The 11757-nt window shown below is 53.9% G+C and overlaps 1 protein-coding gene across 1 annotated transcript in view; it reads right to left on the minus strand.

Annotated features, from left to right (window-relative positions):
- The window catches only part of SLC5A10 (solute carrier family 5 member 10), a 38530-nt gene extending 27039 nt beyond the window's left edge, over window positions 1-11491 (minus strand). Inside the window, exons 1-7 of the mRNA XM_042045905.1 lie at window positions 11358-11491; window positions 10228-10299; window positions 9326-9430; window positions 8657-8716; window positions 8370-8474; window positions 3190-3295; window positions 1548-1628 (exon numbers count right to left, since the gene is read on the minus strand). Of these exons, the coding sequence (XP_041901839.1) occupies window positions 1548-1628; window positions 3190-3295; window positions 8370-8474; window positions 8657-8716; window positions 9326-9430; window positions 10228-10299; window positions 11358-11471 (643 nt within the window). The 5' untranslated portion in view covers window positions 11472-11491. The remainder of the gene's footprint in view (window positions 1-1547; window positions 1629-3189; window positions 3296-8369; window positions 8475-8656; window positions 8717-9325; window positions 9431-10227; window positions 10300-11357) is intronic.
- Between the last annotated feature and the right edge of the window lie 266 nt (window positions 11492-11757).

Genomic DNA, 11757 nt, shown 5'->3' on the forward strand with positions numbered 1-11757 from the left:
TGGCACAGATTCCCAGAGAAGCTGTGTCTGCCTCTGGATCCCTGCAAGTGTCCAAGGCCAGGTTGGATGTGGCTTGGAGCAGCCTGGGATGGTGGGAGGTGTCCTTGCCCATGCCAGGGAGTGGAACAAGAGCTTTTAAGGTCCCTTCCGTCCCAATCCATTCTGGGATTCTACTGAGTGTCCTTTATTAGCACAGCCTGACAGGAGCTGGAGCAAACTGAGCACCCTTGGAGCACACCCAGCTCTAGGTCCTGAGGTCTCCTGGGACCTGAGGAAAAACCTGTGCAACCAGCAGCTTGTCTTTTGGCTCCCCTGGATCATTGCCTCTGCCAAGCACCCTCACCTCCCTGCAAACACTGTGCCACGTTTGCAGGCAGCAAAGCCAAAACAAACCGGGCTCTGCAACTGCCAGAGGGCATTTTCCAGGCTTTGACTACCTGCCCTCCTCTTCTGGCTCCTCTGCACAGCTGCACCTGGCAGAGACAAGCCTCAGAGAGCCCCACGGCCAAGGACAGCTCCAAACAACAATCCCAACATCCAGGCACTCTGTCTAACGCACAGGCTGCGGCCACAGCTCCAAACTGCCCTGACAGGCAAAGTCATCCTGCCTGGAGCAGCTCTGTTCTGCTGCCAGGGTAGTTCAGTGCCACTGTCCCTTCTCCACAAAGTCTCTGTCCTTTCATCTGACTTTTGTGAATACGCCTTGCTGCATCCAGGGCTCTGCTTTGGCACAGGGGAGCAGCCACAGGACCAGGCTCTGACCCTCCACAGCTCTGGGTCAGAGCCTTTCCTACCTGCCTGCCTAAGCAGCCTTCCCCAGCAGACGGTGGAAGTCGTCTCAGGAGATCCTCTAGAAATCATCCTCTGTAGTTAAACCCCTGCCTTTGAAGCTGGGACCTGACTTTTTGCTTCCTGCTCCTCGGGGCCAAGAGCCCCGATGGCAGAGCCAGGCTGATGAAAGCTCCCAGCCTCCCAAGGATGCTCTGAGGCTGAAAGTGGGGAGACACAACACTGCTGGGGCTACAGGAAGGGCTGGTGATGAACCATCCTCACTCCAACCCGGAGCGGGGCACCAAGATCCACATCCCAACCCTGCAGCAGTGCCTTGTTCCGGCACCACCTTCTGCCAGGCACGTCCCTGGGCTCTGGGATCCTGTTTGGAGACCCCTCCAAAACACCCAGAGCAGAGCCGGGAATTCTGCTTTGCTGTCAAACCCTTGATCAGTCTCTGAGTGAGACGCAAACATGTGGAGCAGTGGTGTCCACAGGAATGTCACCAGGGCAGGGGACAGCCCCGCTCTGAGCACCAGCAGGATGGCACCTGCAGCAGCACCAGCTTTATGGCATCTGCCCTGGTGGAACAGCACACAGGGGAAGTACAGTGCTGGAGGGACACAAGGGGAACACAGATTTTATTAAGGTGATTGCCACAGACCAGGATCCTGCTGGGCATCTTGGCCACCAGATTGCTCAGACTGAATATTTATTTCTGAGACCACCTGGCTGGGGAGGAGAGAGGGGAGGATCTGTGCTGCCCCAGCTCTTACCTTTCACTGCCAGCACGATGGCTCCCAGGACCATGATGAGTGTCTGCAGTGCATCCGTGTAGATGACAGCTGCCAGACCCCCTGCATGGGAGAAAGGCAGAGTGTTGGAAGCACTGCTGGATTCAGGCTTGGAGCAGTCAGAAAATCCCAGTAAAACTGCCAAGCTGGCAGGGACATGCCTGTCACCAGCCTCGTCCTGCTGACACTGTGGTAGGGGAGCCGCAGTGGGAAGGGGGAACAGCTCCTCGATGGGTCCCCAGCCTCACAGATGGGGTGGGAGGGAGCAGCTGAGAGCCACAGGGGCTGCAGCCTCACCAGGGGCTTGGAAGGAGAGCCAAGGGATGGCTGGAGGGGAGGGATGCAGCCCCACACCTCCACACAATCAGGAGGACACCAGCCAGCCCCAGCTCTTCGGGTGCTCCAGTGGCAGATCACATCCAGGACATTGATCTCACCTTCATCCCACCTCTCCCTAAATCCCAGTCCCCCCTTAGTACACCCCTCAGCTCCCCTCCCAGCCCTACAGTTTTATTTTTCCAGCACCTGGTGCTTAGCAGGGTCCCCTTTGTCCATCCAGTGTTTCTCCTATTCCATCCCAAGCTCTCCCTGCAGAGCTGCTGCAAACCCCAGACCTGCTTACCCAGCCAGAAATCAATCACTCAGCACACCAGCAAAAGCATTAAAAAGGAGCAGAATTTTAAAAAATGGGTCAAAAATTGAACCAGTTTCAATCCCAGTCACCGAATCGCATCCCAGGAAGTCAGGGCTGCACCACCCCCAGCCATGCCTGGGATTTGGAATGATGCAATGATCGCACCTGGCTGTGCTCATACCGAGGTGCCTCACATCACAACAGGCCTTGTGGGCAGGAAAAACCCGAGATGGGGTTTGCTTGAAACCAAAGTCTTGCAAAATCCACCGTGTTACGGATACATTTTAAATTGTTTCCCGTTTGGATGGCTGGGATGAGATAACGAGGGAGGATTCTCTGCAGGGTGAGGGAATGTCCCAGCCAAAATAATAACCCAAAGGGCTGGCAGGGATATGCAGTCCCATGCTCTGAGAGTGGGGCTGGGAGCCAGGAACCCACAGTTTCCAACTCCAGCTCCAAACCCTCATCACCTCTGGATCACAGAACCACCATAAGGGCTGACCCTGCACAAAAGTAGCCGGTCCCACAACAGGGAAGCACAGCCAAGAAATATTCCTGAAAGCTTTGGGAAGGGAGGGCAGCAGGCTGCACTGAGGGCAGGGCAGGAGGGAGGGAAAGGAGCCAGGTCAAGGGCTCTCAGGTTGTAAATCCCACAAAAAGAATCCTGTAATAGGAGAAGCCCTGATTATTGCTGGTACAAATAGGTACCCACACAGGAAAGTGCTTAAGCAGTGGTGGGGGAGGAGTTATTACAAATGAAAAGGTGCAATGACAAAAGAGAGGTCATGGGTTGAGTCAACACCTGCTCCAGAAAACTACTCAGATACTGGCTGGATGGGCAGGGACACGAACCCCGCTGGTATAAACCCCTAATCCTTCCAGGAGCAAAAATAATAAAAATTTAAAATGACAAAAATAAAAGCAGAAGGGTGAGCGGTGTGTTTCAGTGAAAGAAGAAAAATGGAGGCCAGCAGATGCTGAGCAACCCACCTGCAATAGTGTAGAGCCCCGTGACCACCAGCATCAGGACAGTGGACAGGTAAAGGTCCCAGCCCAGGCAGACTTGCACGAAGAGAGCCCCCGAGTACAGGTCTGTCTGGGTGTGGAAAAGGAAACGTGAGAGCTGGGACAGATGACACCCACCACCCAAGGGCTGCTGCAAGAGTGACACAGCAGGGAAACAGCCAGCTCTGTGGGTGCAGTGAGGACATGGAAATCTGGAATGGTTTGGGTTGGAAGGGACCTTCAGGACCATCACATTCCTACCCCTTGCCATGGGCAGGGACACCTCTCACTATCCCAGGCTGCTCCAAGCCCTGTCCAGCCTGGCCTTGGACACTTGCAGGGATCCAGGGGCAGCCCCAGCTTCTCTGGACAGCCTGTGCCAGGGCCCCACCACCCTCACAGGGAAGGATTTTTTCCTTATATCCAACATAAATCTCTCCTCTTTGACTTCAAACCATCCCCCCTTGCCCTATCCCTATCTGCTTGTATAAAAAGTCGCTCTCCCTCTTTTTTATAAGCTTTTTAAGTACTGGAAAGTCACATTCAGGTCTCCATGGAGCCTTTACTGACACCCTATGGCACACACCAGGAGGACACTCCTGAAGCCTGGGGTCCCAGGGGGTGGCTGTGTCACAGACCACCTTCCCCCAGCCCGCAGGGAGCAGAGCAGGCAGCTCCAGCTGTCACTGTACCCACGTTCAAGGGGGTGTCACAGCCTTCTGGAAATGAGATATAAAGCGGAGACTCGGAGCTGGAACACCTCCTTCAGCAAAAGCCGTGACACCCTGGGAGGACAGGACCAGACACAGTGACAGTGGCAGTGCCACCACCACGTCTCCACCCATAGCTGAGCTCAGCCATCCCCAGCACTCAGCTGGGGCATCTTCACAAAAACCTTGTTTGGAGAAGGGAATGAGGCCAGAAGGGGCAGGAAGAGGCAAGAAGAGCCGACTCCACACCCTGGCCCCGAGCTGTGACGGGTTCCCACAGCCGAGACAGCGGCTCTGATTTGACATCTCCTCACACACCTCCCAGCAACCCTCCCCCAGCAGCAGAGCTGTCTTGCCCCATCATGTGGGAGCAGTTGCTTGGGATTAGGAAGGTGTTGGGCAGGCATTATTTCCCATGTCAGCCCTCCTCGGCCCAGCTCTGCCCTCCCTCCTCTCTGCTCAGGCACATTCCCACACGGAGCTGAGGACCAGCACTGGGTGATGGAGAGGGGCCACACAGGATCATGCAATGTCAAATCTGAGGTGTGAGCTGCCCAGGAGGGCTCCACCAGCCCAAAACCCAGGAGGGGAGCACACATCCAGCTTCAGCACAACACAAAAGCCGTTCCCCAGCACCTGAGCCTGCGTTAAACACCATCTCAGTTAAATCAAACCAAACCAGCCAGAAGAGCACTTACACCATGATCTTGAGGATCCTAATTCAGGGCCTCTTCCACGGCATCTGGGCCAGGCTTTACACCGCAGTTATGCCTGGCATTCCCAAGGGAGGTACTACATGTCCTCAGCTGCACTTGGGATAGGCCGTGGGTCTGGGAGAGTCCTTGTCAACACCAAGGAGGAATTCAGCCCTGGAATGACCTCTTGAAGAGGAACCAACTCATGGACAACCATGCCATGACCTCTACCAATGGCTCCTCAAATATTTTCCCACTACAAATGCAATCCATCCCCTGAGCAGCGCTACAAGAGGACAACTGAACCCCTCACACAGCACAAGTTTCAGTGACAAGGCAGAAAAGCCCCAAACAAGGGCCCTCAGCCACCTCCTCCCAACAAGACCTGAAGTGGGAACCCAAAATATTCTAAACCTTCCTAGCACAGTGCCAGCCAAGCATCCTTGGTGTCTTCCAGAGCTCCTCGTGTCCCTCAGAGGGATCCATCACTTGTCATGTCAGCACCACCCAGGAAGTTTTCTCCCCTCACCCCGATTTTTTTCCCCCTCCTCCAGCAACCCTTCCCCACAGCCCAGCTGGAAGATTCAGCCCTGGACAAGATATTTCATCATTGCTTCTCCTGGCTTTCTCAATGCTTAATCATTTTTGCAGTCGTCTGCAAATGAGTCGAAGCCTTTGCTATGAGGAAGCAGAGGTATCTCCACCTCCCTTCCTGGTAATTCTGCAAGGGTGGGAAAAAATAAAAGCACATGTGACCGAGGCATTAATAAGACATCCCAAAAACAAAAACAAGCTAATTAAAACCAGGCATGACCTATTCATAAAATAAGTCCTTTCAACCTTAAGAGGAGAGGAGAAGACTTTGAAGTCAGGCTTCATAATCCAGAGAGATCCCTGCCTCCACCGGTGAGCTCACTTGGAAACTTGTTCTTACCCAACTGTCGCTAAAGGCTTCCCAATAAAAGCTGGCTTTGGAGACAGCTTGGGATTAGCAATTGGTGAAGCCAGAACCTCGGTAGAACAAGTTGCCCAGGGTACTGAGGAGTCTCCAGGAGCTCTTTGCCAAGGCTAGGACGCCTGTGCAACTCCTCACATGTTCCTAGCTGGGTGGGACACCAGCTCCCAGCAGGATTTTGGGCTGCCCTGCTGCACCCTGCCATGAAATGTGGAAGGTTGGGGTCCACCAAAAGGAGATTTCCAGGAGAGGAGGGTCTGTCATCCCCATTGCCAAAACGAAGAGCTGAGGGAGCAGCACTGATGCAGTGTCACAGCTTGGGAGAACGTAGAGCAAAATCCATCTGTAAACACAGCATCTGCAGGGAGAGGAGGCAGGAAAAACCCAGATAATCCTGGGCTTTGAGGCGGCCCCCAGCAAGGACCAAAGAAATCCCTCGGGTCACAGCCCTGCCTAATTGCTCTGAGTTTCACGCTTCCCTCCCACACTCCCCATTGCGGCCACCACAGGGATGGGGACATCGGGCCAGTTTGGCAACGCCCCTCGTGTCTGCAGACACTCATCCCAACCCACTGCTGGAAACAGCCATTGTCTGTAGGATTTACTGTTGAATGGAGCCAGATGCCAAGATAATCCCCTTATTAGCCTGATTCCTCTTCTGTTGCATCCTGCCTGACTCAGAGATCAGAGAAAGCTCAGCAGACCAAAGAAATGACAGCACTGGCTGAGGAAAGCCTCAGGAAGAGGAGTTTGGGAGTGTCCATGGAGCTCCAAACACAAGGCTGTGTGGAGAAGGGCCCGGAGAGCCGCTGAGGTTCCCATGGGAGCAGGCGCTGCGCAGGGGTCACCACAGGTTCATCTGGTGTTAGGCAAGAGGTGACACCACAACCACCTCCCAAGCTAAGAAGGAGCTTGTAGGACATCCATCCCTTCTGGGCAAAGCCATGGAGAGGCTGGAAACCAAAGGGACCACAGCTTAGTAGGACATCATTTGGTGAGACAAGAGGGGACATGGGTTAATGCCTGAGAAGAGACTGAAAGACAACCTCAAACTAACAGTGATCTCGTTCTTCAAATTCAGACCAGCAAGAACAAATTATCCCAGCAGAAATCCTGTCCTTTTTAATGCCAGGAGGGACCTGTGTGAACCCCACAGATCACAGAACCAGGGACCACAGACTCACACGTTCTCCAGCATGTCTCCTGAGCTCCTCCTGGATCTTTGCTGGGAGCAGGAAGGAGATGTGACACATATGGGGAGTGAGTTACAAGAGTTTACTGGATATCAGGACAATAAGAGAATGATCCAAGCGTCACTGTCCAAACTTGCAAACTGAATGGGTGCTTCAAAAGCTACCAAGATGCTTTCAGGAATAATGCTGCAGGATTTCCAACACCATATACGACTAGGATATAAAGAATATTTGTTATGTGGAAGAATGCCTTCCAGCAGGACAGAGCATGGTTTTGTGGGGGGAAATACAGGGCAGAGCTGCAGCGACAGAGTCACCAGTGCCACATCTGCCACTCTGGAAGCCCTGAGCCAGCAGGGTTGTGGAGAGGGCTGCAATGTCTCTGCAACCTGTCTGTTAAGCCCAAATCTGCCCAGGATCAGAGAGCAGCTCAGGAGGGAGAGACAGGGCTCTCCTGAAGCCAGGGATTCCCATCAGCAGCGCTGAGCTCTGTCCAAGGCGGATGCAGCCTCTCCCTTTGCATGAAGCGCGGCCGGATGTGCACAGAGAGCCCGGGTTGGGCTGCTCCATCCTCCACATCCCTCGGAGGGACAGCCAGAGCTCCCCCCACAGCTCAGCCCAGGGCCTGGGGCTGCAGAACCGCCGTGCAGGGAGCGATGGTGCCTTCACAGATGCTGGAGCTGGTGAAGGCAGAGACAGACGCTGAGCGCCTCGATGTGGGCGCCAGCAGCGCCCCTCCTGCCTCAGACAGCCTCTGCTCGCGCAAAAGCTCTTTTCTTGCAGCCAGCCATCTGCAAAAGCACATTTCTTTTAGCCGCGGCAGAGCCCGGGTCAGATCCACCTGTTCCATCAGAGCAGGATTGCTCCCTCCGGCAGGCTTCTCTCCAGCTTTTCTGAGCTGTTTGCTCTTGATCTCTGTCTCGCTGTCTCCAGCCCCCCAGGGCTGTCTGTGCCAGGCTCTCTCCTGCTTGCCCTAGACCTGGTGTCACAGGCTCCTGAGCTGTTTTACCTCGGATAAACTCTTCCCATGGTTACCAGCGTGAGCAGAGGCTGCAGACGGGGAGTTGTGAATGAGGTTAAAATGAGGGGGAAACATCCCTGTGGAAAAGTGCCTGGAAATCAGGCACATTCTGTACAGGCTTGAAGAGCTTCTAGCTGCAGCAAGGCTTCCTTTCCTCAGAAAACCCATGAGCCCCGAAGGAATGAATATATTCCCAGCTCAGTCCCTGGCTCTTCCAGGTCCTTTGGGAATGCCAGAAAGCATCGCTGCCAGAGCATGGACACAAACCCAGGCAACGCAGCCCAACCTCTGAGCACGTTTCACTCACAACCTCTGCTACAAGGCAAGTTTGGGAATCCTGACACACAGCCACACATCCATCGGGGCGCCCTGGAAAGGACCATCGCTGCTGGATCTACCTATGAATTCTTGGGATGTCACACACAGCACCTGCCCACAAACTCCCACTTTTTGTCCCACTCCTTCCTGGAGCATCCTGCAGTAACTGCTCTCCCCCAGTTTGGCTACACAAGGTTTGAACCCAAAAATAACCTTCTGAGAGCTGGAAATAAGTCCTGGATTGGTCACAGAGTTGAAAGGGGGACTACTCACCGAGATTTTGGTGAAGATGGAAAGCAGGAGTGACAGGCTGGAGAGGTACATCTGGATCCTCTCCCCTCCAAACCTCCGCTGGAGATACTCAGGCATTGTGACAATCTGCCAGGGAGGGAGAACCATCACTGCCCTGCCCAGGCCCCATCCTCCTGGGATGGTCCTGGGAGGGCAAGGGGACAGTGTTATTCCCAGAGCAGGACTCGGGCGTCCCATGGGATTCCTGGAAGTGGGGGACCTGTCCAAGGCCACGCTCCCCACAGCAGGCTCAGGGCAGCTGTACATACCCCAGATGAGATGTAGACAGGCACAAACACCCAGGCCAGTGCCAGAAGAGCATAAGTCGCCTGTTGGGAAGGGGAAACATGGAACAAACAGAAAAAACTGGGAAAAAAATGGATCCTACTGCAGCTCAACACTGACTGCAGTGCTAGAGCTGCCCCTGCTCCTGACCCAGCTCTGGCTTACCCTCAAGGGCACATTTACACTTCCAAATGGCTTCAGATGACAGGCACAGGGTCATGGTGGAGACCCCCCCCACCCCTGCCAGCAGGAACCCGCTTCCCTCAGCCCTTCAGCTCCTGACTGGACATTTCCCACCAACTCCTTGAGCACCACACAAGCTAAATGCTTTTTTTTTTTTTTTCCTGCAGGACCCAAGGACTTTGGATACAACGTGTGGGGAAGCAGGGAATAGGTGACCTATTCAGTCACGTCCCTGTTGGGACCTGCAGGGACTGGATTAAGAACTCGGCTCCAAATTGTCCTTTTCCCTGAGCACGTGGAGCTGAGCTGACTCCAGCCTCACAGTACATGCTTTAGAGACTGGAGCAGCTGAGTTAGCAGGGTTGTGTTAATTACCCCCTGCACGGCTCCTCCCAAACCTTTCGAGACTGTGAAATGGTCCATCTGCTGCGACAGAACTCATTGTCTTAATCACACCGCACATTTCTTACATTCCACTCGAAGCCGGCGACAGCGATTCCCCCGGCAGCGCCGGTCCCGGCCAAGCCGAGGAAGAGCCCGGAGCCTTCGCTGCTGGCGAAGAGCGAGGCGCCGATCTGTGGGGAGCAGAGGAGGTGCTGCAGGTGCTCGCAGGTGCCGTGGCCCAAGGCCGGCTCCCCGCGGCTTGGCATGGCAGCCGTGCCAGCTGGACCAGCTTTGGTGCTTCCCCAGGGGATAATGCAGGAAAAGGAGGTGGAAAAAATAATGTCTGAACTGGAGCAACAGGGCTCCAGTTGCTTCTAAAAGTAAAGTGTGGCCAAAGAGCCCCCACGTGGGATGAGGGATGTGTGTGTATTTAGCAAGAAAATCCCTTAGCACATAAACTTCAGGTAGCTGAACGTGATGCTCCCACAACCCAGCTCATCTGGACATCCCTGGTGGGTTTGGGATTGACTTTCTTGTCTCCAGGAGGATGAGGAGCCACACATTGCTGTGTTTGCCACAGTGGCCTCACACCCTGCAGGAGGTGGCCCTGTGCAAGGAGCCAGTGCCAGACACAGGACCTACAGCCAGCTTGTCAAGATCATACAGAAATAAGAGGGGAAAAAAGAAACTTGGGACATGCAGTTTGTTGGAGTCAGCAGGAGCATGCAGGAATGGTGGAGATGGAAGTTTGGCTCCACGGATCCCTCCCCTTGTTCAGAGCAGCCTGTGAGAAGACCCAACAAACTCTGTGCAATGAGAAGGAAAACGCAGCTCCGAGGATGTAAATTCTGGCAGGAGCAGGTGGACAGGATGGGGGAAAGCATGGGCAAGCAGTGGAGAAAGCAGGGAGGGAATTCAGCGTGGCAGTGGTGGGGATGTCCCTGTGCCAAGGGTGTCACAAGAGGGACAGAGGTCTGTCTGTACTTACTGGCCACCAGGCCATGTCTCTCCCAGCAAGGAAATAGCCACTGACAGTGTTCCTGTTCACCCTGCAGGAAGACTGGGAGGAGAAAAGATCAGCACAGGGCACTCTTTCCCTAAAAACCCAGACAAGTCACCAGGACCCAAGTCTCCCAGACAAGAAGCCAAGAGACAGGAGACTCGATAATTAATGGGAGCTCTGCAACTTGAGCTTAATTACATGAAAAGGTGGCTGCACCCCAGGTACCTGGAGCCATGAATAGCAAAGGAAGCACCTGGAGAGGGGGAAGCAGGGAGGATGTACCTGTCCTCGTGCCATCCCCAGCAGACAGGTTGGCTAATAGGACCCAGCTTTGGCCAGGATTTTTCTGCAAGGCAGAATAAATGCGACTGGAGAGTCTTTATCTGCAACTGCTGTAGCTGATGGTTGTTTCTGCTATCAGGGCTGTTATCAGGGCATTTGGCTCAACACCCTGTAATAGACAAGGGGCAGAGCTGCTCACACCCCGCAGAGGCTGGCGGAGAAATGGTTAATTGGTTAATTCCATGGTTAATTCCACCTTGCTCCCAGGCTGTAGGAGCCTTTCCATAGGGGGTGAAAGGGGCAGAGGATTTACACAAAACAGAGCAAGTCACAGAATCCCAGAATGGTTTGGGTTGGAAGGGACCTTAAAGCTCATCTTGTTCCAAACCCCTTCCACTATTCCAGGTTGCTCCAAGCCCCATCCAACCTGGCCTTGGACACTTCCAGGGATTCAGGGGCAACCACAGCTTCTCTGGGCAACCTGTGCCAGGGCCCCTCCACCCTCACAGGAAAGGATTTCTTCCCAACATCCCATCTAACCCTGCCCTCGGGTGGTGAGAAGCCATTTCCCCCTGTCCTGTCACTCCAATGTTCCTTTCCAGCTCTCTTGGAGTCCCTTTAGGCACTGGAAGGGGCTTTAAGGTATCCCCAGACCTCTCTCTTCAATAGGTGAACACCCCTAGCTCTCCCAGCCTGTCTCCACACAGCACAACACAAAATACACAAGTGAAAACTACAAGAAAACAATAAAAGCATTCAAGAAATTCCACACAGAAAAGCCAGCCCTGAAAGCTATTCAAACAAGAAAGCAGAAAGGAACAAAAGACTCTTACCCATATTCCCACGCCAACGTTTAAGGAAAAATAAACCACTACAACAACAAGGTCAGCAATGCTGAACTGCTGTGAGGGGGTAACAGACCCAGCAGTGGAATTGAGCTCCATCATTCCTCTGCCTCCTTCCTCATCCTCAGCCTCACAGGGACAGTCACTGAATTAGTAACTCGTTAGCAGCCCAACGCATTTATCATTAAACAGCCCAGCAGTAGGAATTGTGCTTCCAAAGGTACCTGGGTGGGCAGCCTGGCCTCCACTGCTTCCCACCCCTCTCCACTCCCCAGGGAGCCAAAATCACTTGATTTTGGTGTCTCATAAATGAGCAGGGTTGAAAAATGTCCAAGTGATGCCTCATGTTCTTCCCTTCCTTTCCACCACTCCAATACTATCAATAGCC

The sequence above is a fragment of the Corvus kubaryi genome, unplaced genomic scaffold, assembly GCF_017639235.1.
Source record: "Corvus kubaryi isolate FWS band 111438036 unplaced genomic scaffold, C.kubaryi_AGA036_p1.0 65056, whole genome shotgun sequence".
NCBI lineage: Eukaryota > Metazoa > Chordata > Aves > Passeriformes > Corvidae > Corvus > Corvus kubaryi.